Raw genomic sequence first — 26,839 nt, 5'->3', positions numbered from 1 at the left:
CCTCAATGGGTCAATGCTCATAGCACTGTGACCAATTGCTGCTCTCAAACATGTCCTGTTGAGTGTTTATCGCATTCAGATCTCCCCTTCCCACTGTGAGAAACACCAGGGTAGTCACAGCATGGTAGCTACCTAAGAGTCTCAGCTTCCGGTCCCCTCCTAGATTGCTGAAGAATCATAGAATCATAGAATCATAGAGTTGGAAGAGACCACAAGGGCCATCCAGTCCAACCCCCTGCCAAGCAGGAAACACCATCAAAGCATTCCTGACAGATGGCTGTCAAGCCTCTGCTTAAAGACCTCCAAAGAAGGAGACTCCACCACACTCCTTGGTAGCAAATTCCACTGCTGAACAGCTCTCACTGCCAGGAAGTTCTTCCTAATGTTTAGGTGGAATCTTCTTTCTTGTAGTTTGAATCCATTGCCCTGTGTCTGCTTCTCTGGAGCAGCAGAAAACAACCTTTCACCCTCCTCTATATGACATCCTTTTATATATTTGAACATGGCTATCATATCACCCCTTAACCTTCTCTTCTCCAGGCTAAACATACCCAGTTGCTGTCCCGATGTTGCTGGACTTCAACTCCCATCATCCTTTGGTCTGTTTGGTTGGGACCAGTGCTTTTTTTCCTGGGAGGGGGGACCATACCCCTAAATATTTTGTGAAGCTAAGTTTGGCCTCATCGAGGGGCAGTATTTCAATATGAGTAGGAAAAGTACCCCTAAGCATATTTTTTAAGAAAAAAAGCACTGGTTGGGACTGATGGGAACTGAAGGCCAATGATATCCAGAGGACCACAGCTTCAACCCCTCAGCCTTGCAGCACCAGACAACTGAACCTGAAACCCTGACAGCAGTTTCTGCTCTCTGATGTTGTCCCATCTTATACATCTGCTGGCAGCCCAAACATTACTTTGGAGAAGGCTGTAATCCCTCCAGAGAAACTTTGCAGCATGCCAAGGATTTTGCACTCCAAATACTTGCAGCTTTTAACACCTGACACTGAGAATTTCTGCTGCCACTGAGAAATGGTCTGGCCTTCTCTCTCTCTCTCTCTCTCTCTCTCTCTCTCTCTCTCTCTCTGTCTCCAAGGCTTGCCTGCCCTGCAGTTCCTCAACACACACACCCCCGACTGCCACGGGGACATTAAAACTCCAGCAATTTGCCTCTCCAAAGACTTTCTTTGGTTCGGTGCCTGGAAAAACAGTAGGCGAAATAGTGCAACCTTAAATTCTAACATGTGTAAGTTATACATCTTATTTCCATTTCCAAGCAGCCTTTCTCCCCAGAAAGACATGAGGAAAAAATTACCATCCGCCTCGAGAATATCTCAGCGGAACGTTTATCTCCTAGCCACGATAACTATGCTAGAGTAATTCTGCCTCTGCGCCTTAACAAACAAATTTAATGTTCTCAATTGGAAAATCCTTCAGGCTTGTTCGCCAGATGGGAATCCAGCACAGAGTTGTAAGGCTTCCCTTTGCAGTGAATGGGGGCAATTATTTCAACGCTGGTTTTTTTGGGTTTGTGTGTGTGAATGTGAGAGGTGGTAAGTTCAGATGACACACACATACACACCCTGAAATAATATATGATGTATAATGTCCACTGTGCCATATGGGCAAGCTCTGCTTTCCATGGGTAACACAGGCTGTGTTCACATCCCCTGCCCTCCATGGGTGTGGCTGGCATGTAAAAGGAACATGGAAGGAAGACTCTTAGTCCATCTAGCTCCTTGCTGAGACATTGATAGGCAGCAGCTCTCCAGGGTTTCAGGTGAAGGATGTTCCCACTCCCACCTGAGTTGCCTCCACTGGAGATAGAGCCTGGCACCTTCTGCATGCAAAACAGTGCTCTAACCACTAAGCTACAGCCTTTCCCTTTAAACTTTGTCTACACTGATCATGGTCCTCAATGGTTTCAGGTGGAAGTTGCTTTAACATCCCAGGGTGGGCAGGCCAGGGTGGGGGTGGGGGGCTCATCATGGCCGCTCAGGGCTTTCCAAACACATTTTTGCTGTCCCACTTTATCTTCTTGGCACAAGAAGCCCTATTTCCTCTGCTCAGTGATCAGGTGGCATTGCAGGGGATTGGTCTAGATGACCCATTGGATCACTTCCAACTCTACTATTCTGTGTAGTTGCACCGGAGCTGACGATTGCCTGGTACTGATCTGCCCCCCGTGTTTGCATTTCAGGGAGTCCCCAGTGGATTGCAGCGTCAGCAAATGCAACAAGCTGGTTGGTGCCGGGACTGAATCCAACCCCTTAAATTATGGCACCTACATGGATGAGAAGAACGGACCTCCTCCCCCCAACATGACAACCAATGAGAGGAGAGTCATTGTGCCAGCAGGTAGGGGCTCAACAGTTTCTGGGACACTGACACCCATCTGCATGGCCCAAATTGGGTTTCGGTGCTAACACGACCTCTTTCACCAGAGAAATGAACAGGAATACTGTAGGCCTTCAATGAAGGGTGGTTATTGTGGTTGCTCCCGAACGCTCCATTTGGGGTCAGTGATGAATCCAAACACCATGGCAAGATGGCAAGTTGAAGATGCATGAATCTGGTCCCAAACTTGGGGAACCTGTGCCCTTGCCCTGCCCCCAGATGGACTCCAGCTCCCATCAGTCCCAGTCAATATGGCTGATGGGCAGGTTTGATGGGAGCTATAGTCCTGGAGGGCCACAGGATCCTCATCCCTGACCTAAAGCCTTGCCACAGAAGTTCATGCACTTGAATTACTTCAAGACTGGATTACTGCAGCACGCTCTATGTAGGGCTTCCCTCGCGCTTCATCCAGAAGTTGCAGTTGGTGCAGAATGCTGCAGCATGATTGCTGCCAGGTGTAAGGCCTTGCCAGCATATAACACCTTGTGCTCATAGATCTGCACCAGTTGCCAATTTGCTGCCAGGTCAAGTTCAAGGTTCTGCTATTGGTTAGAAAGCCCTAAACAACTTGGGACCTATGAGATCACCTTATCCCACATGTGCCCACTTGCTGAATTGGCACTACTACACGTGCCAAATAACACTCGTTCCTCATTTGTAAGAACTTGGTTGTTCAGTGTGGCAGCATCTGTGCTATGGAACTCCCTGCCTCTTGACATCAGACAGGCACCGTCACTGTACTCTTTTTGGCATCTGCTAAAAACAGGCAAGACTGTCCAGGTGCTTGGAAGTGCCAAGCTGGATTTCAACCTGTTTTATTATTTTAACATTCTGTATGTTTCATTGTCGTAAACTTTTCTTGGTAAGCAAGGATGGTCATGCGAGGACTGTTCCAAGGAGATGGTTCAAGTGCACATGTTTTTGCTTATACGCACCAACCCTGGATCATAACCCCCATGCAAGATGCTATCGTGCTGTAATTACAATTGCAAGAGTTCACCTGAGGACAGAATCTGGGAGAGCAGAGAAGGAAAGTAAAGGGCATGCAGAATATATTCTGCTCTGACTCTTTTCCCGAAGGGTACCCCTGCGTGTCTAGATAAGAGTCATGAGAAAAATAGCACAGGATGCAGATAAAGAGGCAGACATGCAATGATAGGTAACTCTGTAAAAACAGCTTCAGACCCTGATATATTGCTCCCTAAGGAGAGGCACGAGGGTGTTGTTTTTAAAGTAGAAACTTTATAGTTAGACTTACTTTGTTTTATAGTTAACTGTGGTTCACGGTAACTATGGTTAGCTTTAAATAACCCCAACCATGGTTTATGGAGCTGGCTTGTTTCAGCTGAGCATGCTTCTGAACTCCTCAGCTGTGTGGAAGGAAGAGAGGAGGGAGCAAATCTAGGAGCCTGGGGAAATCTAGGATCATGTGACCTTCCACTAAACCATGGTCTGGCATTACGACCAAACATGGCTACAGCAGATTCTGCAGAGTGAATGATTTTGGAGGAAGAAGCCATGGCTCAGTGGTAGAGCATGTGCGCTGCAGTCTGAACCACCTAGGTTCCCTCCCTGCCATTTCCAGTTAAAAGAAACAGGTGGCAGAATGAGATGTGGGAAAGATCTCTTCCTAGAGAGCTGCTGCTCGTCAGAGTAGGCAACCATGGGCTTGTGTCTACACAAATGTGTCTGCACTTAAGGCAGCTTTCTGATCTTGCTATATCAGAGTCCAATAAAGTTGGCATAAAGCCAGCCTAATGTAGTTGGTACTCTAAACTCCTCCAGCCTGCAAAAGCCAAGCGTGGAATTGCCCTATCAGTTCCTAGAATCGCCACTGGCGGTTAGCATTCTGTATGTCAGTCCTTGGCAGCAATGTGTCGTTGTGGACGGAATCCATCATTCTTCCTGCCCTCCTCCTTCTGTGTTGACTCTGCAGGGCTAGCGTGGCAAGGGAAGGGAAGGGTGAGTGGGCGGGGGAGAGTTTGTTTTTGTCAGCAGGGTCTGGAAATATGACTCAGACCAAGGAAGCCAGCTTGTCTGAGCAAGGAGAGGTCATTTTCACAGAATTTACTACTTTCTGGAGCGCAGTAAGGAACATCCGTCCAAAAATTTTAATAACCCATCTGTACGAGATTTGCAACGGGGCCGAGAGTAGGACCAAATGTGCTGGCCTGCCTGTTTGTAGCTGCTTTGCGACTGGAGACCTGCAGGAGTAGCTGAAGGGGGTGGGGCGGGGTGGGGAGTAAGACCTCCTGCTCTTCAGAAAACAGAGGTGCTGCGATGGGGTCAGCATGGTGAATGCAGTGAGTTGTGGAGTGGTGGGGTCAAATCCTGCCGATTTGGCTTCTGGCACAAGCACCCACAGCTAATGCAGAATTGAGCTCTGCTCTCCCATCCGCTGATGTCACAAGTATGTCCGCTGAGTGACAGGTGAGCGTGGCTTGGGGCAAAGGTCACTGGAGGCCAAATTGGGAGCCCTGGCCGGCCAAGGTTAGCCCACTGGCCAGTTTGAAGCAAGAGAGAGAGGAAGGCATAGGCAACTCTCTTAGTCCCACTGAAGTCTTACTGATGGAAAAAAAATTATCACCTAGCTCAGTTGGTAGAGCACGAGACTCTTAATCTCAAGGTCACAGGTTTGAGCCCCACATTGAGCAAAATATTCCCGCATTGCAGGGGGTTGGACTAGATGACCCTTGTGGTCCCTTCCAACTCTACAAATTCTATGATGCTATGATTCTAATCCAGGGGTCCCCAAACCAAGGCCCGGGGTCCGGATATGGCCCAATTGCCTTCTAAATCCGGCCCGCGGACAGTCTGGGAATCAGCGTGTTTTTACATGAGTAGAATGTGTGCTTTTATTTAAAATGCATCTCTGGGTTATTTGTGGGGCATAGGAATTGTTCATAGTTCCCCCCCCCAAAAAAAATATAGTCTGGCCCCCCACAAGATCTGAGGGACAGTGGACCAGCCCCCTGCTGAAAAAGTTTGCTGACCCCTGTTCTAATCTCTTCAGTATCTGAAACTGATTTCTCATCAATAGAAATAGCACCACCTCCAACAATCTTTTGGTGCTTGTTTGCGTTTTCAAGTGCCCAGAGGCCCCCCACTTGCTTTTTTTTTAGTTGCAATCCTCACAACAACCCTGTAAAGTAAGTCAGTGTCATTATTCTGAATATCACAAACAGGGGAGATTGAAGCTGAGAGGGAGTGGCTTTCCTAAAGCCAAGTGGTCAATTTATAGCAGAGGTGGGATTTGCACTGTGGACTTTTCCAACTCATAGCTCAGTCTCACAGTCACACAGGGAAATGGTCCTTAGCTACCTGTACTTTGACAGGGCAGGAAAGCTATGGGGGGTTTCCCTGGCGACCCCCCGCCCATGACTTTGGACTACAACTCCAATCATCCCTGTTCATAGGCCATGCTGGATGGAGCCGATGGGAACTGGAGTCCAGCAGCATCCAGAGGCCTTTACGGGTTGCTCATGCCTGCCCTAAACAATCTGGCCCAACTTACCTGCAGAACTGTCTTCACTCCTGTGATTAACTGTGACCTACATAAGAACAAAGGTGCACAGAGAAATGTTCTCAGTGGCTGCTCCTCATTTTCAGAATTTCCTTTCCCTGAAGACTCTCTAAAGCCAGAGCCTGTGCATCTTCTGGAAGTGGTGGTTTTATTCAAGCCGGTAGCCAGGATGTGTTTGCTATTGCAGGTTTTTACAGCAAAGCATAATTGCAGGTTTTACAGCACTGAAGTACATAAATTTTGTTGAATCAATAATAAACACATTGGCATACAGTCCACTCCAAACACCTGGAATCTCAAAGGCTATACAAATTGTTGGGTGGAGGAGGATAACAGTTTTACTGTTGCTCTAAAGCAGGGGTGGGGGTGTTGTTGTTGTTTTGTCCTCTGGATGTTACTGAGACACAACTCCCATCAGCTCCTGGAAGCATGGCCAACAGCCTGAGATGATGGACATTGTAGTTCAATGACTTCTGGAGGGCCAAAAGTCCCCCATACCTGTTGTAAGAGAAAAACCTTGATGACTCTTGCTTTATCAGTGCCCCCCCTCCCTGCTTCCTTCTGGCAGACCCCACATTATGGACCCAGGAGCATGTGCGCCAGTGGCTCGAGTGGGCTATCAAGGAGTACGGCTTGATGGAGATCGACACCAACCTCTTCCAGAACATGGACGGGAAGGAGCTCTGCAAGATGAACAAGGAGGATTTCCTCCGGACCACATCTCTCTACAACACGGAAGTTCTGCTGTCTCACCTCAGCTACCTCAGGGAAAGTAAGTGACTGCTCTGTTTTGCCTTCTTCTTTCTTGGGAGGCCTGCCTGGCATGTCAAACAAAGAGTAGGTTCCTTTGGCCGAGAGCTGAAGTCAGAAGGGTAGCTGGGAGGAGAGAAGGAAAAGAGGTTGAAAGGGTGGCCAGGGTCAACAGCAAGAGCCAGTGTGGCACAATGGTTAGAGTGTTGGTCTAGGACCTGGGAGAGCAGAGTTTGAATCCCCACTCAGCCATGAAGCTTACTGGGTGACCTTGGGCCACCCACTCACTCCCTCACAGGGTTGTTGTGAGGATGAAGATGGGGAGGAAGAGAACCACGTGCCTCTCTTTGAGATCCTTGGAAAATAAAGGTGGTATATAAATGTAATAAATAGATAAATGTAATAAAGAGATGATAGATAGATAGATAGATAGATAGATAGATAGATAGATAGATAGAGTGTTTAGGGATGCCGGAGAGGATATATTGTTTATTATATCTTATTCCAACTTGTGTTAACAAGTCCCAGAACTTCTCATTCCCCTTTTAAACACACACAGTGGATAGCTTGCTCAGGTTCACTAGAACCTCTATAATAATACTGCCCTGGTATCTTCCCCTTCTAATTCCCTCCTAAAATAAGACACGACAAAGTCTTCTATATAAGTATAAAGAGTTTACTTACAAGTATCATCTGTTCACAATCAGATCCCAGAAGGCAGACTTTTAGCTTAGAAAATATAATATACATTAGGAGACTATCCCTTAAGGGTGATAGCTCCTTCTTGTCTCTTGGCTGGAGGCCAAGAGAGCATCTTGCCTAAGCACATGTTGCCCCGTTGAAAGAGAGTCAAAGAGAGAGAGAAATGGTGGCTAGCCTGTGGTTTTGTTTTTTCCCTGCACAGGTGAAGCCACACCCATCTCTAGTTACGCAGAGGAAGTCTGTTTCAGCCCAGGAGAAACAGGAAGTTCCGACTGGCTGACTCAGAGATCCCCTTTCATGTCCACTCTAGGGATGTTGTACTTGACTGCTCCCATGTTTCACATCCCACGTAAATAAATACAGCAAGAAATGCAAGAAAACAGTGTTTTTTCCAATGTTTCTGGACTCCAACTCCCATCATTTCTTGCCCATGGCCCTGCTTGCTGGGGCTGATGGTATTTGGAGTCCAGGAACATCTGGAGGGCCAAAGTCTCTCCAAGCTTGAAGCAAAATCTCCCAAGCTGTACTTGTTCTGCCTGGTTTTTTCTTGTACCCGCTCTCAGAGGTGGATTTAGGGCAGCACAACTGGTTCCACTACGCTGGGCACCGAGCCAAGGGGGCATTGCAACAAAGACATAGTAATGAATTGAGCAGAAAGGAAGGGGAGAGGTGGTGGGGCACTGAATTTTGGCCTCACACAGGGCACCTCTGAAATTTGAAAGTCCAAAGTCCACCCCAAAGTCCGCCTAGCTGGCGGTGTGGAAGAGCAGATCCACCGGGTTTCCTCTGAAAATGCAGATCAATCAATTGCTTATTTGTTTAGCTCTGTTATCTCACTGAGAACAACCTTTTAAAACACCAAGCCGCAAACATTTTGTCTGACTGAAAAAAGGTGTCTCCAATTAATTGATGGAAAGATTAAATAGTTATAGAAGCTCTGTCCCTGTGCAAGCGATATACAGTGAAGTGTGTGGGGAGCCTCTCCTTAGGGGCACAGCACACATGACACTTATAGGGGCCAATGGGAACTTTCCCCCTCATTGCTAATTGCAGCACAGGGTAGTTTTTTTCTATTAGGGTTGCAATTGGGGAGGGAAGGTTCACATGCCCCCTCCAAGCATGGTGTATTCCCAATGGAAATCCATGGGATGTGTGCCTAGGATGCTGTTGTTGTTGTTTTTTATCACCTGATTGGCTGCAAGTCCCATGGCTAGTTTAATGTGCAGTTGGGCTTGCATGCAGATGTATGTCATAATAAAGAGCTAGAGCAGAATGCCTATATGCATGTGAACTCAGAAATGAGATCCGTGCAAATCTGTTTTGCATGGGGAGAGTGCAAAAGAGGGGAGAGTGCTTTCTGTACAACTGCAATTTGTAAGATCCAGTCCCGAAGACTTGTATCAAATATAGAACAGATTTGCTGAAATTTACTGGCATGGCTAGCTTAGGTCCATTAATTTCAGTGGGTCCACTCTGCATAGACGTTAGTTGGCTCCCAGTTCTGGGGTTCAACCAGCCCCTCAAAGCAATTAGATCCTTTCTGTTCATAATGAGTGAACGCATCAAAGTCTTTTTTTCAGTGCAACCCAAAGCCAAACGGATTTGCCAGCAACCCCCAGTGCAGCAGCCTCCCACTCTTATCTTCCTCAAAATGTGGTTTCCTGGAGTGCAGCAACTTTGAGGACGTAATGCTCAGCACCGCCACGTTCTGAGGCTTCTTTCCACCCACGTCTGACTTGGCAACTAGGAGAGTTGCGCTGATCAACATCACTTTCTTGGTGTTTTCCTGCCATCACAGTGCAGTGACCTGCGCTCAACCACCATAGAATTGTAGAGTTGGAAGAGACCCAAAGGGTCATCTAATTCAACCCCATGCAATGGAGGAGTCACAGCTAAAGAATCCCTGTCAGACAGCCATCCAACCTCTCTCTAAAAGCCTCCAATGAAAGAGAGTCCATCGCCTTCCAAGCTCATCCATTCCGTTATTGGATGGCTCTTACCATCAGAAAGTTCTTCCTGATGTTTGGTTGGAATCTCCTTTCTTGTAACTTGAATCCATTAGTTTGGATCTTCTCTTCCAGAGAAGCAGAAAACAAGCTTCTTCCGTCTTCTGTGTGACAACACTTCAGATATTTGAAGATGGCTCTCATATCACTTCTCATCCTTCTCTTCTCCAAGCTAAGCATCCCCAACTCCCTCCTCCGCTCCTCTTCAGGCTTGGTTTCCAGAACCTTGATCATCTTGGTTGCCTTCCTCTGCACACTTTTCAGCTTGATTGCTGTGGTCAATGACTTGCACGAGCCTGCCTCCCTGGGCACCTGATCTGTTCCTTTCTTCTGTTTTGCACACTGACTCCATGGGATGAGGCTGCGATCCTCTGCGCTGCTTTCTTGCTGCCGGCATCTCTGGCTGTAATTGGGGGTGGGAAGAGGTGTGGGCTTTGAGGGAGATAGGGCAAAGCCTTGTTCTCATTAAAGCGTGTTCATAGGCCAAGCCAGGCTACTGGACATGACTCCTTTCCAAGCAGCTGTTCCTATGTCTGCTTCATGACAGTCTGGTTTCTGGATTTCTGGGCAACTCCCTTGTGGCGTCATGCCTTTGAAGGGAATTTATTGTTTTTCCAGACTTAATTTCCACTGGATGTTTTGCGCTGCATCTCTGAACCAAGAAGGGCACTCGAGGAGATGGCTCCTTACTTCCCCACAACAGAGAGACATCGGGGGCACTTTAATCCACTGCAGTGAGTGAGCAACACTTTGCAGAGACCAGTGGAGCAGCTGGGGAATTTTAGACTCTGGGTTTAATGGTTCTCTGGATGGTCACTTGCTTAAAAGTAAGGCAAGCCAGCCCTATGGTAGCTGAATGGGGTCCTGGGCCAGAGTCCTGCCCTGAAGGCACTAGGGTAAGAATCACAGACAAGCAGCTTACAGGGAGATCAGCCACATCCTTTTTCAGTCTCAAGGGGTGAGGTGGGAGGAGATCTGGTTCGCTTGTCATCTAAAGGCAAACTTAACACATTTGCACTTTCTGAAATGAAACACCATGCTTGGAGGACCTTTTCTGCCCAGCAGGACAGATCCTTTCCTCCCTACCCTTGAAGGACCAAATCTGACAGATGGGCGGGGTCACCCACCTGTCAGTCGCACAATAACTTAGTGACATCAGGTGATGCTGTGCTTTGAAGCCCCCAACTGTTGGGCTTCAAAGCATAGCATAGGGATGTTCAACACACACCATTTGTTTTGCAGCTCCAAATGTTTGGGTAGTGGAGGTTTAAAAGGCAGCATGGGGCTGTTTGCAAAAGGGCTTTCAAGCAGCCCTGCACTCCGCAGCCAAATGATTTATCAGCTTTCCGTAGTACAATGTGAAATTTCCTTAATGGTCTTAAGTACTCTGCTTCTTTGTCGTGTGTTTGAACTTCTGTTGTTTTTATCGTGTTCCTTTGTTTAACTTACTCCGATAAAAATTATAAAGTGAATAATAACCCGGAATTAGCAGTGAGGGCTTGCCATTCCGGCACGAGCCGCCTTTTAGAATGCAAAAGTTGTCAGTTAAGGATTCCAGGTCTGGTATTTCTGCTGGTCTCAGTGCCCTTAAAGTCTTGATGTCTGCTTCGTCGTCGCCGCCCCCCCCCCCCACATTCCCCTCCTTTTTTCATTTAAGCATCTTAATAGGAAACACATTTTTCTTCCTTTTCTGGTGTTCCCAACTAGAAACCTCAGACTGTCGGGCAAAGGTGAGAACTTTCAGCAATAAACCCGGGGCGACTCTCTCCCTTTTGACGGCCACAACTTGTGCTTTTCAGCAGAGAGTGGCCCTTGTTTTATCTGACAAGTTCACTTAGACGAGAATTCCCCCTCTCCCTTGCCAGCCCCACTCCCTGCCCCACTGTCTGCAACTTCAGCCATGTAGGCTGTCTGTCTGATGGGGCACTGGGCTGGCTGGCTGGCTGGCTGATGCTGGTCGTACTGAACATCAAAATCTGGATCCGTTTCCAACCAGAAGCCAGAAAACGTGTCAGGCATGAATTAGTTCCCTCGCTGAGATATTTGAGAGGAACAAATTAAAAGCGAAACGAAACACCAACTGAAAACCAAGGATAAGGGGGTGGGTGAGAAGTTTGGTTTGGTTTGTATTTTAATGTGAACCAACCTAAATAAATCACACATTCTGGAACGGATCGGTGAACCAAAATGCAGTAGTTCCTTGGAATTTACTACACTTGGGCAATTTTTTTTTTACTACACTTGGGCAAAAAAAATGAAAGGCACAAATACAGGATGGGTGACACCTGGCTTGAGAGCAGTACATGTGAAAAGGATCTAGGAGTCTTGGTAGACCATAAACTTGACATGAGTCAACAGTGTGATGCAGCAGCTAAAAAAGCCAATGCAATTCTGGGCTGCATCAATAGGAGTATAGCATCTAGATCAAGGGAAGTAATAGTACCACTGTATTCCGCTCTGGTCAGACCTCACCTGGAATACTGTGTCCAGTTCTGGGCACCACAGTTCAAGAAGGATACTGACAAGCTGGAACGTGTCCAGAGGAGGGCAACCAAAATGGTCAAAGGCCTGGAAACGATGCCTTAGGAGGAACAGCTTAGGGAGCTGGGTATGTTTAGCCTGGAGAAGAGAAGGTTAAGGGGTGATATGATAGCCATGTTCAAATATATAAAAGGGTGTGATATAGAGGAGGGAGAAAGGTTGTTTTCTGCTGCTCCAGAGAAGCGGACACGGAGCAATGGATTCAAACTACAAGAAAGAAGATTCCACCTAAACATTAGGAAGAACTTCCTGACAGTGAGAGCTGTTCGGCAGTGGAATTTGCTGCCAAGGAGTGTGGTGGAGTCTCCTTCTTTGGAGGTCTTTAAGCGGAGGCTTGACAGCCATCTGTCAGGAATGCTTTGATGGTGTTTCCTGCTTGGCAGGGGGTTGGACTGGATGGCCCTTGTGGTCTCTTCCAACTCTATGATTCTATGATTTGCACCTCTCTGATGGTTTGTGATGTGATTCTCCAAACAAGTAATGTGAACAAAAATCTGTATTGTAAGGAGAAATGTGCATAAAAAGGCCAGCATTTGCGAAAATAGCATTAAGGGAAATTGCTTGCAAATGTGTTTCCGTTAGGAGACCTTGGCACTCAAATGAGGATTAGGCAAATTCATGGAGGAGGAGAGGGCTGTTGACGGCTACTAGCCAGGTTGGCTGTGTTCTGCCTCCACAGTTGAGAGCCAGCAATGCTTCTGAATACCAGTTGCTGGAAGCCACAGGAGGGGAGAGTTGCTATTTTGCATTGAATCCTGCTTGCACGTTTCCCCTAATGGGCATCGTATGGGCATGATGGGAATCATATGCCACTTGGAGAGAGAGGAGAGGAGAATCTGAGATTAGATTCCATTGAAGAAATCAGTGCAAACTGATTTCATCTCAAATTACAAGGTCAGTTTCATGAATTTTTAGTTGAATCACTGTTTCCCAACCTTAGCTGTGTCTAAGTTCTACTCAGATCAAACCCACTGAAATTAATAAACCTAAATTAGTCATGTCCGTTCATGCCAGGGGGTCTACTCTGAGTATGACCAACATTGGATACAACCCATAGATACATGATAGAAATACTTAACGGTAGTTTTGGTATGTGTCATAGCATAAAAGGTATCCCCAGTTTTTAAAACACTTGTCCGAATGGGGGAAATGCCTCTTCTCAGATGATGCCTCTTCTCTAACACGGGGATGTTTTTTTACTTCAAAATTATTGTTTCGTTTATATTCCGACAGGGAGATTTAATTGGCTAGATACTTTGAACTGATTTACGGCCTTCATTTATAGACTATGGCAACTAGTCAAAGATAGTGCTCCATCAAGATTAGAAGTGATCCCTGATGTTGATATCTGATTATGATGATGCACTTTCCAGAACACCTGCTGGTTTTCCTTTTGAGATAATGAACGCCAGGGATTCTTTAGCTGTGGTTCGCTGTTTTGCAGGGGGTTGGACTAGATGATCCTTGGGGTGATTCTTCCAGCTCTAGGAGGGAACTAGGAAACCGTTCATTTCTCCTTCCTTTCAGTGCACAGATCCCTTCCAAGCAAATAATTTGATCACGAATACTTAATTGCAGCATTTCTCTACCCCACCCCCATCCAAAATAAAGGCTCCCCCCCCCACACACATTGTTTTTAAAAATACCCATTTTTGCAAAGGCTAAACCTCTTCTTGTCCTTTATTTTTCCCCCCCTTCCAGGTAGTTCCTTGCTGTCTTACAACACACCAGCCCACACGGAACAATCCTCTCGACTCAATGCCAAAGAAGGTGAGTTCCTTCTTCTGGATCTTGATAATTTGTCTGAGGCTCTTTTGCTGTAAAAAGCACCAAACAAGGAACTCAGTTTGGAAATGCACAGAATCTGCTTCCTTTTCCTTTCTTCCCCATTGTCTAAAGCAGGTGTGGGGAACCTTTGACCCTCCAGAAGCTGCTGAACTACGACTGCCACCAACCCTGCCCATTGGCCATGCATGCTGGGGCTGATGGGAGTTGCAGTCCAGCAACTTGCTGGCATTAGGAGCTGTTCAACAGGGGAGTGGACTCCCTCAGGAGATTATGGCCTCTCCCTCACTGGAGGTTTTAAAGCAGAGGTTGGATGGGCATCAATCATAGGTAGTTTAGTTGAAATTCCTGCCTTGTAAGAGGTTGACCCTTGAGGTTCCTTCCAACTCCACAATTCTATGATACTATGAAGTTCAGGAGGGCCACAGGTTCCCTTATTCCTGGTCTGAAGTTCAGATCCTCACCTCGCTGGGGCAGAGACTTGCCTTCTTTTGCTGTATATTGCTTTTAATGCACCCAAGTGTGTTGATCCTGCTCTGCTTTTCTGTTTGTTGCATTAGTCAGTGCAGCTGAACAGGTGTGTAATTGTCCCCCTGTGGGCTTTTATCTTCATGTGCCCTTTTGCGTTGCGTTCGTGGCCAGTGCCAGATTTACGTATAAGCTAAACAAGCTATAGCTTGGGACCCCACTCTCTTGCCCCCCATATCAATATTAATATACTTCTTAATTGTATTTCAGTTCAACAGTTACTTTGATCAAATACATACCTCGGGTTACATTCGCTTCGGGTTGCATTTTTTTGGGGGGGGGTTTCGCCACACGCACATGCACAGAAGCGTTCTGCACGGTTCGCACATGCGCAGAAGCGCTCTTTTGCGCTTTCGTGCATGCGAAAAAGCGCCGCTCGGGTTGCAGACTTTTTGCACCCCGGAACGGATCGGGTCCGCAACCTGAGGTACCACTGTATTGTGTCTAGCATGGTGCAAGTCTGCTTGGCCCCCTCCGCCATCCCTACCTGACCTCTCTTCCTCCCTCCTCTGAAATTTGTGAGGCAGTTCTCTACCCTAAAAGGATGCATAAAAAAATAAAAAATGTGTAATATATATAAAACGTATAAGTATACGTGTGTGTGTGTGTGTGTGTGTGTGTGTGTGTATTATAATAAGGAGAGTTGATTGGAGAACTGCAGAAATGGACCCAAATTGGATACAAAAACGTTTGTGCAGATTTGTACAGGAAAAATTGCAAACGGATGTGGAAACGCGGCAGATTAAATTTAAGCCTGGGGGAAAAAATGAGGGGTACCGAAATGGACAGATTTGCTCATTTACCTTAATGCAAAAATATTTCTTGCATATCTGGGGAGCGGGGGAGCAGGTTTTTTGCACAAAAGCACCAAACCCACATTAATCCTGCAACTTGAATTTTGGCAGTATGCAATCTGAGTTTTACCCACTAAACAATGACTTCTCTGGGAGAGCCCTTACTTTCAGATAAGTGTGCCCCATGGGATTGCATTGCTCTCTAGATCCACGGAGAAAATGTCCTGTGGATCAACTCAAATGTTGAAGCCAGACATTTACTCTTTGGACGTCTGATCGCCTAGAGGCCAACAAGCGAAGAATCCTCCTGATGACTTTCCAGGCACAGCACCCCACCAGTGCCTGCTTGTTCTCTGACAAGGGGGGTGGGGCCCTGAATTTTAGCTAATTCATGCCTTTGCAACTGTCTGTTTCAGCACGAAGCCCACATTCTATATAAAAAACCCCTTCTGCAAAGTGTTGTGCCTTGTGGTACTTCCACATTCCCACATCCTGCAGCCGCTGAGCCCATTTCCCTTAGCAATCACTTAATCTAAATCCCAGCTTCATCCTAGCTTTATAAGGCTAACCCTCCCCACCTACAGAAAAAAAGAAGAAGCAAGCAGCTATCTGTTTCAGTTTAAGCTCTGCCAACATCTCCTGTGTGCTGACGGTTGATGGGTTTGGCTCTAGGAGATTTTGAGGGAGGGAAAATGGCCAGGGCTTTTTATAACTTGATGTTTCATTGATTACATTTTCTTTTTTAGATATGTTTTTCATATTTACAGCCGTAAATAAAACGATGATATACTAATCGAGATCAAAACAATGCAATTCAATATCACAATTTTAATTTATTACCTGCCATTCTCCCTAAGGTCCTTGGGTGCAACCATTTAATAAAGATCTTAAGAATTTAAAAGATGCAGCCACCCAAAATAGAGTGGGTCCTGAAAATATACATCTTAGGTGTCAAAAGCCAGGGTAAAGAGCTGTGTTTTCAGTATCCTCTGGATGCTATATAGTGAAGTTGCCAAATGTATCTCTTTGGGAGGGAGTTCTACCACTTCGGGGCTGCCACAGAGAAGGCCCTGTCCTGGGCATCACATGCAAGACCTGCAATATAATATATAACTGAGTGCAAAAAGGGGGGGGGCAGGGATATATCCAGTACATAAGGTAAAACTACAACTGGCCTACACACGCATTTTAGGAACTACAAACCTGCAATTTGACTAAAAGAAGCGGTGCAACCAGCTGCAAAATATTTCAGTTCAGAGAAGTGCAGCCTGTTGGATTGATCAATAATTGCTGTAGGGATGACAACAACACAAGCATAGTGGGAGGGAGAACCTCTGGGTGTGTATACAGGACATGTTAGCGTGGCCTCAGGCTGGAGAATGGTCTCTGCATCATGGACGATGTCCTCCAGTCTCCGCAACTGCCACTTTGGAAACAGTGTCGTTTCCTTTTTATCAGAGCAGTTGATAAAGACGGAAGCCAAAACCTCTCGCCACGTACTGTACATTTTTTTAAAAAAGCTCTGTTTTGTTAATCAGAGTAACATAGATATTATTTTAGGGTTTAACTGGATTCTAAAAGGAACCCAGCGCAAGCTTGTATGAAGTGCTTGGAGTGGGCTCTTTTGAGCTCAGGTGTGCTTACTGCTGCCTGCGTAGGTTCTACTTGTAAAAAAATAAAATAAAGATGCATTAGCATTAACAAAAGATCTTCAGCCAACTGAAATGCAACCTTGGCTTAACCTTTTAATTAGAAATGCAAACCCTCTTGCAAAGAAAGCTTAGCATTAAGTTTGCTAGCATGAACTGGGAACCCCACTGAAGAAAAGGAAAGAAGGACCTAGCCTCTACTTAATTATTTCCCTGATTCTCCCAAGTTCAAAAATTTTTGAAAGCCTCCTTACTTTGTTTATTTATATGAATATATATGTACCACCCTTCATCTTATGATTGCAGGGCATTGTACAGAAAGAAAACTAGTGCAGACTTAATAAAACCCTCACCTCTGTCAATAGAGCAAGAAGGGTCCGTCTAGAAGCTCAATGCCCTGGCAGATGACATCATCAGCCCTGTTCATAAAAAAGCTCTGCTCCTCTATCTTTGCCCTCCCCTACCTGTAGGGTTTTCATTGCATATTACAGAAAAGGCAAGGCTCTGAAATGGGACTGTGATTTTCTACAACCAGGAAGGCAAAAAGACAGGCAGGAGGCAATGAAAGCAACAAGAATGCAAAAAGGAGAAAGTGGCAGGTACCAGCTATCAGGGACAAGAGGCCTGTGGGGTTGTTTGTTTTTAGATCCCCTGCTTCAGAGATTTGGGTAAGCTGCTTCAGAAAGCCTTAAGCTTGCTCCTGGAGGAGGGGACTGCCTCAAGCTTCTCATTAAACCAACCTTCCCTGACAACTTAGGGGTTGATGGGAGTTGTGGTCCAAAACTCTGCAGAGGGCACCCAAGCCCGTGACGGCTGCAATGAACGCATACCATTCCAACATTTCTCCGATGAAAATAGGGACGTCCTGAGGAAAGGTGGAACATTCCTGGATCAAATCAGAAACTGGGGTGGGTTCTGTAAACAGAGACACTAGGAGGGTCTGTGGAACTAAACCTCGATAGCTGGTGCTGATGAGGACTAGCTTCTTCTTTCTGCATTCTTCTGAGTTCCCTCCCCACCACCACCACATCATTATCGGCTGCAGTGAGCAGCGGGGTGTGATTTTGCAGGTTGTGACGATGCACTCCCTGAAGAGGTGAAGATGAGCGTAGGCCTTGCGGCCCGAGCGGTGAGAGATCATCACGAGGGTGCCTGCTTGGGGTGACACCCTCGTGTTTCCTGCTCTGTGTGGTTTTTCGGCCTCAGCAGAGGATGTTATCTGATTCCGCTGCTGCGCCTTCTAACCTCAGCCGCCACCTGCCTCGCAGGCAGAGAGAAGCAGCACGCAAACACGGGGTGGGGGTGGGTTTGAATGCGGCAACCCTGCAGGTGCTGCCATTGTCTCCGCAGCAGCCGCCCACTTGAGCCGCCCTGCACCCTCCTCGCCCTCCTCTGAGCAGCCCGGCTGCAAGGTGGCAACAAAGCTCACCATGCTTGCCTCCATCTCCTTCTCTGGGTGAATGGGTATCTGTTTGAAAATAATAACAAAAGCTTGTTTGGACGAAGCAAACAAGGAGAGCCCGGAGCCTCCGTCTGCAAGCGGGGAGTGCACACAAACCCATCAACCTCACTGAGAGAGCTGAGGCTCATTCCTTTCTGGACCCCTTGGGGGGCAGGTGCTGTGAATGTAAACACAGGAAGGCAAGCAGAGAAGAGAGAGAGAGCGCTCAGGCTGCAAAAGTGACCCTTCTGGGTTTTGTGCGGTTTTGTTGAATCTGGCGTAACTTCTGTTGTTCGAGAGTAGCCCTGTGTTCATTTTCAAAAGCCAACCTGGTTAGATATCTTTTTGTGCAGAGAGTATGCAAGAGGCTGCATTTTATTTGGTGTCTGGCCTTCACGCCGTTAATGTACAGGGATGCTTTCCTCGTTTGTCTGCCTCTAAATAAAAGGGGGGGAAAGGATCAGAGTCGAATGAAGAAGAAAAAATTGCCCACAAAAATCCCAAGAAAAAGAAAAGGTCTCCTTTTGCAGACCTAAGAATCTGTTGGAAACTAGCACAGGGAAATGCTGTCTTTCCCCCACCCCACTTAAGGGCAGAACAATTTTTAATTCAAACAACAGTAACAACTTGGCTGTCAGTTCTTGAAATTAAGACTTCCAGAATGCAGCAAATGGATCCCATATTTGAAAAATTTGGATTTTCCCCAAGTGCACTTATCTTGTGCAAGTACATGGTGTTCTAAGTTTAGCAACCAGTGTGACATAAGGAAAGCTTTTTCTGGACTAGAAAGTGAATTATGGGATGCAGTCAGGAGCAGCCAACCTGGTGCTCTCCAGATATTCTTGGGCTCCAACTTCCATCAATCCCAGCTAGCATGCCCAGTGGTTAGAGATGTTTTGTGGGTTGTTGTTTTTTTGCTTTTGCTATTCACATTTCTTAGTTGCTTTATCCAAAAAAAGGGTCTCAAACGTCTCAAGATAAAATATAGATAAAAAATTAATTAAAAACCACATTTTAAAAAGTGCAAAGTACAACATTCCCAAAATGCGCATCCAACAATGAACTAAAAGATGAGCACCACAGGAGAGGATGATTTAACCACCAAAGGGCTAGGTGAAAAAAACAACAACATCCTAGCCTGGTGCCTAAGAATGGTCAAGGATGGCACTAGGCAGATTTCCCCAGGGAGAGCATGTCCATGTGGCCACCCTCCACACCTCCCCTGGAAGAGAACACTGTGAAGGATATCTGATAAAGGCTATGGGGCCTGGGCTTGTTTCCGTAGGCAGGGGCGTCGCTGGGGAGGGGCGGTGGGGGCGGTACGCCCCCAGTGACAGGGTGAGCAGCGGCGGGTGGGGGTGACAAGCGGCGGCCCCTCCCGCCACTCCCACGCGCCGCTGCGCCCTCCGTCACCCCAGGAGCAGCAGCACACGGATGGGGTGCTGCCGCCGCTTTTTTCGGCGGGGGGGGTCGACCAGCGAGGGGGGGTGTCACGCTTGTCACCCCCTCATCGCTGGTCACCACCCCCCGCCGAAAAAAACCGCGGGGGGGGGGCGGGAAAGGAAGCAGAGCAGGCGCGTTTAAGCGCCGCTCTGCTTCCTTTTCCCCTTTCCGCTGCTTTTTTTTCGGCGGGGGGGCCCGACCAGCGAGGGGGGGTGTCACGCTTGTCACCCCCTCCTCGCTGGTCACCCCCCCGCCGAAAAAAACCGCGGGGGGGCGGGGAAAGCCTGGAAAGGAAGCAGAGCAGCCGCGTTTAAGCGCCGCTCTGCTTCTTTTCCAGGCTTTCTGCCCGCTTTTTTCGGCGGGGGGGGGGCCGACCAGCGAGGGGGGGTCACGCTTCTCACCCCCTCCTCGCTGGTCACCACCCCCTGCCGAAAAAAGCCTCGGAAAGGGGGAAATCCCCCCTTTCTGCATACACGTGCGTCGTGACGACGTCACGACGCACGCATCGTGCCCCTCCCCCAGGGGGGTGCCTCTGCGCTGCCGCCGCCCCCAGCAGCGCAGAGGCTAGCGACGCCACTGTCCGTAGGATGATGGGAACTGTAGTTGAGCAACAATCTAAAGGGCACTCCGGAATTAAGTGGTATTGCAGACCAGGACTTGAAATGCACCACAGGTTAGCAGGGGATATTGCACACTGTGGAACCAAAAGACCATGAAACTCATCGTCAGCATTTCAGGGGTTGTGTTTATTTGCACAGTATAACTGGGGAACAGAAATTACTGCTAAATTAGGAGATCCCCCCCTCTCTCTCACACACACAGCCCCCCTCAACAACAATTAGCTTGGCTGCCCCCTTAGTTGGTAGGTATGCTATCATACCCTCCAAGATTTTTCCAAGGAAAAGCGGGACATTCCAGGATCAAATCAGAAACTGGGATGACTTTTGCAAATCCAGTACTGTCCCTGGAAAATAGGGGCGCTTGGAGGGGCTGTGCTATGCATTCCTTGCTGGTGTTAATTGGCTATTAATCAGCATTCATGGTTAGGAGCCAAGCCACTAAGCCAGAGAGCAGATTGCTCCTAAAAGTATCACAGGCGGTTGTGGTTTTGCTGGGGAACATGCTCAGGTTGTCTCTGGCTCCCTCCACAACAGTCTGCCTTGTGGTTCGTGTGGCAGGTTCCTTTGGGATCAAGCCCAGCCTCCTCTGGACATTGGCTGAGGTTCCCCGCTAGCAAGCATCCCAACCGTACAAATGTACGGGATTTCACGTCCTTGGTACAAATTGTCTTCAGCTGCCTTGGAGACCTGAGTGGTCCTAATGAGAATCATCAGGCTTTCCTGGCCAAGGAACAATTTTCTTGCAAACGAAATGAGGCTCCTCTCATCGCTAAGTGGAACGATTTGGACCTCTCTGCTTATTTTGTTTTAATGGGAAAGAGTCTGTTTCGGTTTCCATGACTTGGCAGACCAGGTCAGATATTGCAGGCAAATAAGGAAAATGGGAGACACCACAAGGTAGTTTATGTGCAGGCAAGGTAGCATCCTCAGAACACCGTTCGCGTTTTGCCAAACCCAGATTTCAATACGGCAGTGCAAAATGGCATGGCTTATGCAAGGAGTGGCTAAATCTTTTGAGGCTGAGGGTGGCATTGAACCCCTGTCAACATTCTGAGGGCCGTTCATCAAAGTGGGTGTGGCCAATGTGCAAAAGTGGGTGGGGTGAGAACTTTAGAATTCTCAGGTCTTCTTCTTTGCCCATTGGCTGTTCAGCGCCATTTTAAATCCTTATTTTATCATCCATCGTTCAATTCAGCAAACAGCAGCGACAACAATTTAATTGGACAAACGTAAGGGGTGTGTGCAGAAGACATGAAAACCTTTTGGCATCGCAGCGGTGAGCACACAGGAACGTTCAGGAATGTTGTTTTTTAAAGGGGGAAGTTACATTTTTGTTTTTAAAAGGCCAGATTTTGGTGAGGGTCTTGGGAGTCCGCAGAAAGCTTTTGGCCACACAGTTTTTAAAATGGGGGGGGGGTGGCAGCGGGGGGGTTGGGGACACAAAAAACCAACAGAGGACCCATGGTGGAGGCAGAGGCCCCAGCCCAGTTGCCACTGTGGTGCCGGAGAGCTGGAGCTAAGGCAGTGGGTGTTGCTGGCAGGCAGATAATGGGCACCCAGAGTGAAATCTTTGGGGGTATCCATGACCCCCTGGAGATGGCACCAGTGCCTTTTGTTAAAATGGCATAACAATAGGGGAACCACAGGCGGTGTGTGTGTGTGTGTGTGTGTGTGTGTGTGTAGTTTCATTTTATAGTTTTTGATTTGTTTATTTATCTAAGAAAGGACGTACAGTTAAGTAACATGCAATATAAGAAAGAAAAGAGACAGACAGACAGACAATACAACCGAATGAAAATTAAACATACACACAAAATGCAAATTTGAGTTGTTTTGTTCGTTATCCCTGAAGATAATTATTATTGGCGTTGGGATTGGGATGGGGGTAGTAATGCCTCTCTGCCCCGCTAAATTTTATAGTTGTTACTTATTTTTATTTTGTATCTTTGTAAATCGCTTAGAGAACATTGTAATTAAGTGGCACATACCTTGTTTGAATGAATGAATGAATGAATAATTCTATGACCTTGATGGCTTTGATGTCCCAGTGTAATGCAAAGCAGGCACTCATGTACCCCTCTGCATTAAAAAGGCACAAACAGGACATAATTCTATTCAGGTTATTGTAATTTTCTATAGATTTGTATATAAATCAGCACGTGCATGTGTTTCCTCCTTTTCTTTTTTGCGGGCGGGGTGGGGGGAGTTGCAATGTGCAAGTGGTTAGCCTATTGCAGATAGCAGACAGACACCGCCACTCCTGTTCCAACGAGGATGGCAGTCAGGGCAATGAGTTAAAAAAAAACCCCACAACCTACCCCACATGTGAGGTCCAAACACGGCAATTTAATTAAAACAGCAACAGCTATGTAACACTAAAAACTCTTTAACAAATAGCACATCTCGCTGCGCCCTCAGAAGTAGAGTTACTCTAGAAAGAATGAGTTCTAGACCTTTTTCCACAAGGGAAGGATCACCCCCCCCATAAGTAATATGTTGGTTTTTGAAACATCTTCTGTGAATGCACGAGGCCGTCCTGCCAGGAAGACCTTCTGCAGATAGAAAAACACACCTTTGCTTAACCCTGAGAGATTTCATAGAATTGGAGGGGGACCCCCGAGGGTCTTCTGGTCCAGTCCTCTGCAGTGCAGGAATATCAACTAATCTAAAGCACCCATGAGAGATGGGCATTCGACCTCTGCTGAAACACCTCCAAGGAAGGAGACTCCACCCCCCTCCCGAGGGAGTCGGTTGCACTGTCAAACAGCTCTTCCCTTCATTATGTTCTTCCTGACATATAGTTGGGATCTCCTTTCTTTTTAACCGCCTCTCCCTCTCATGAACCTTTTGCTTCTTTCCACCATTCTTCCCCCCCCCCTTTTACTGGCCAAACAACCCCAAATCCATGTCAGGACTTGACGCACCGAAATTTGCTGTCGTCCCCCCACCTGCAACCACCACCACGTATACTTTATGTTGTTGTTGCTGCTGCTCCTGGTCCTGCTCCTCCTGTGTGGAACTATAAAGTTGGGATTTTTTGGGTTCCAGGAGAAACAGTAGCTTGCTCTTGGGGGCTTAATATAAAAACACACCACTGTTTTCCTTTGAAATTCCAGGGCTGGTGTTGTGTCTGCATTTCTCCCTGACCCTCTTTGGAGGTGGCCATGTGCATTTTTCAGAGAGAGAGAGAGAGGGAGGGAGGGAGGGAGGGAGAGAAGGGGGGGAAGGGGGGGAAGGCAACCCCTCCTGGAAACAAAGCCCTGTTGTCTCTGCGCTGGAGCAGGCAGGAAACACTGCTCACAGGGGATCCCTGAAGGCCAGGACTGTCCCAGTGCGAGACTCCAGTGTGCTGAATTCAACCTGACAGCTTGTCTGGAGCACTTTCTAAGTAACCATTATCCTTCCTTTGCCCCTTGCTAAATAAGGGGGCTTCTCTGCCCCCATCCATCTCCCTCCCTCCCTCCGCTTTGAGTGCATGGAGTACAGTCCTCTGGCACATGTGTGCAAGGAATGCGCTGGAGGGGATACCTTTGCCCCCTTCAGAAAGATCCCAGACTGATCCGGGCTTTTTCCTAAGACAAAAAGTTAATGCGTTTCCTGATGGTGTGTTTCTACAGACCAACAGCGTGTGTCTATCTCCAGCTTGCATTACGCCTGTGCTCATGCGTATGAGTGCTGTGTTTCCGCACAGTTCTGGCTGCATACACACCATGCAATTGAATCCCATTTCCCCTCCCCTGAGAATCCCAAGGAATGCAGTTTGAAGGGTGCTGGGAACCGTAGTGTTGGGAAGGGTAAGCTACAGCTCCCCAGATTCATAAGAACATAGGAAGAAGGCTGCTGGATCAGGTCCATGGGTGCCCAGGAAGTGCAGCATCCTGTTCTCACAGGGGCCAACCAGGGGTCCCAAAGGGAAACCCACAAGCAGGATCCGAGCACAAGAGCCCTCTCCTTTCCTGCAGCTTCCAGCAACTGGCATCCACAAGCATTGCTGCCTCCAACTGTGTAGGCAGAGCATAGCCATCGTGGCTAGTGGCCATCGATAGCCGTCTCCTCCATGAATTTGCCTATTCCACTTTCAAAGCCACCTTGAGTCCCATGGATTCCTTTACCGGAATACCCTTTGCATAGGAGTGGCCAGACCGTCCTGCCACCCCTATCACTTGAACCAGAGCCTATCCACAACCTTACAAGTTGTGACGATTTGCTACGCGGCAGGCGAAACCCAAGTGGCCACAGCCAATCAGCTAAGTGGGGAAATCCCTGCCGTGCCCCTGCCCCAATGACAGACGACACACACGACGGCTTAGCAATGTCAAGCGCAAGCCCTAAATATAGGGAGAGGTGGGTGGGTGTTCCGATGCAGCAGCCCCAAGAGGAAGCTCAGGTGCACGTGCATGGGCTTAAATAAGTAGGTCCCTCGATGCCCTTTCCTTGCGTCCCATTGGCCAGATTGCTCCCAGGATCGAGGGACCTACCAATAGGGTGTTGTGGCTATCCAAACGATCCTCATGCACAACACTGGGTCTGGTTGCCGGGTTGCACAGCAACACTTACCCTTTGTTAGGGAGGACTCGATTTCTTTAGGCAAGCCGTGATTTCCACTGCATCCTGTACACCAGAGGTATCCCTGTAGATGCTGCCGGACTCCAAACCCCATCAGTCCCATCCAGCTTGGAGCGAGGTCAAGAATGATGGGAGTTGTAGTGTGGCAGTATCCGGAGTGCCTCCCCACAGGTTCCGCATCCTGACTATATAAATCAGAAGTAAGCGCCACTGAATTCATGGGAGTTACTGAGGCTTGAAGTATTTTTATAGGCCAAGGTTAGCAGCTGAAGAGGTCCCTGCTCCAAGGAACTTCCAGTGCACATTTCAGCAGTTGGCTAACTGGGAGGGAAACACCAGCACAAAGGCGGCAGGCAGAGCTGCTCCCAGAAATTATCAATGAGGCCTAAATGGTCTGCAAATCTGAGAGATCTTTGGATGAAAGGGTCTGTGACGCTGTAGACGTTGTTTAATATCCCTTTTCTCTGGTTTGCAATAGAGTCTGTGTTCATTCAAGGACCATCTGGATGAAAACCAGATGGCTGCGAGATGACGGCTCTTGGAAGCCTCGTAGGATTTATATTGTGCTTTTTAATTTTGTTTGGAATTGGACGCACATTTGTCACGGGAGCCGTCACAGAGATCCTCATCTCTGCTGAAGCTGGCAGGATGGCAGCGAGCTACACCAGAGGGCAGCTCTTTTTTCCCTCATCATTTGCAAAATATTGTTACGTGCCACCTCCGTCTCCTACATCACCCTCCAACATTTCTCTGATGAAAATAGGGATGCCCTATTCCATAATAATTATAATAATCTTAATTACTTATATCCCACCCACCTGACTAGGTTGCCCCAGCCATTCTGGGCGGCTTCCAGCATACAGATAACAGCAGAATAAAACATTAAACATTTAAAAGGCTGCCTTCAGAGGTCTTCTAAAAGTTGCAACTTATCTCCTTGGCTCAGGGGTAGCGTACCAGGGGTTCTGTACCTTCCAACATTTCTCTGATGAAAATATGGACCTCCTAAGGAAAAGCGGGACATTTTGGGATCAGATCAGAAACCAGGACGGATTCTGTAAATCTGGGACTGTCCCTGGAAAATAGGGACAGTTGGAGGGTCACCTAGTGGTGAGAGACTGCAGGGATTCTAGGCGCTTACCCAGGTTTGGTTTCCTTGGAATGAAGCTCAGCAGAGACTGTGGTGTCTGTTGGATATATGGTTTTATTTCCACATATACTTAACCTGAGCATAGGATGAAGGGGTTCCCAGCATCAATACCCCAACAGATACTGCTTCTCCATTAGTTGCAGGTCCGGATCCAGCACAGAGCAAGCATGTCTCTGTGTCTCCAGCTTCCAGCCTGCTTTCTAATCAGCTCCCACACACCCTCTCTTTCCCTATCCCCCCCCCACCTTGCAGCTAGGGGAAGGGGAAGGACCACCCAGGAGCGTAGCAAGTTAAATTGGTACCTGGGGGCAAAAAAAAATTTGTCACCCCCCCCCCCCCCCCGAGGCATGGGGCGGTCAGGTGGTACCCGCTGCGGAAAATTTCTTGTCAACACCCCCATTGATTCCCCCCCCCCCCCGCAAAAATGGTTTTACGTTATTTCATATTTTCTTACAAAGGAATAATAACAAGTAATAATAAAAAACCTTTTATTTATATCCCACCCTCCCTGGCCGAAGTCGGGCTCAGGGTGGCTAACATCAGATACATAACATTGGTATAAAATCAAACAATAATTAAATTACTTCCTAAAAACATCTCAAAATCAAATTTAAGTCTAATTAGATGGCTTTCCACAGGGTTAGGGTTGGGAACAGTAAGTGTTCTCTGAACTGAAATTTCAGCCTTCGTGACATAGGAAAACAGCCAAGTGAACAGCTATTTTGGTGGAGGAGGGTCAAGATATTAACCGATATACATGAAAATTCATATATAGCTATATAATCCCTAGTATAGTAAGATAAGACCTTCAGAGCAGGCATTTTCAAAAAAAAAAAATCAAAACAAATTATTTTTTTTTTGTCACCCCCTCCATTATGGAACCCGGGGCGGACCACCCCCTCGCCCCCCTTGCTACACCCCTGGGACCACCCATTCATTCTGTGGGCG

The 26,839-nt window shown here is 47.4% G+C and overlaps 1 protein-coding gene across 3 annotated transcripts in view; it reads left to right on the top strand.

Annotated features, from left to right (window-relative positions):
* The window catches only part of FLI1 (Fli-1 proto-oncogene, ETS transcription factor), a 111,241-nt gene that overhangs the window by 71,813 nt on the left and 12,589 nt on the right, over positions 1-26,839 (top strand). For all 3 annotated transcript variants that reach the window (XM_033171589.1, XM_033171588.1, XM_033171590.1), the window contains exons 3-5: positions 2,197-2,354; positions 6,485-6,688; positions 13,617-13,685. In XM_033171589.1, coding sequence (XP_033027480.1) covers positions 2,197-2,354; positions 6,485-6,688; positions 13,617-13,685 — 431 coding nt within the window. The remainder of the gene's footprint in view (positions 1-2,196; positions 2,355-6,484; positions 6,689-13,616; positions 13,686-26,839) is intronic.

The sequence above is a fragment of the Lacerta agilis genome, chromosome 15, assembly GCF_009819535.1.
Source record: "Lacerta agilis isolate rLacAgi1 chromosome 15, rLacAgi1.pri, whole genome shotgun sequence".
In the NCBI taxonomy this organism is placed as follows: Eukaryota; Metazoa; Chordata; class Lepidosauria; order Squamata; family Lacertidae; genus Lacerta; species Lacerta agilis.
This window is presented reverse-complemented; position numbering and strand designations above follow the sequence as displayed.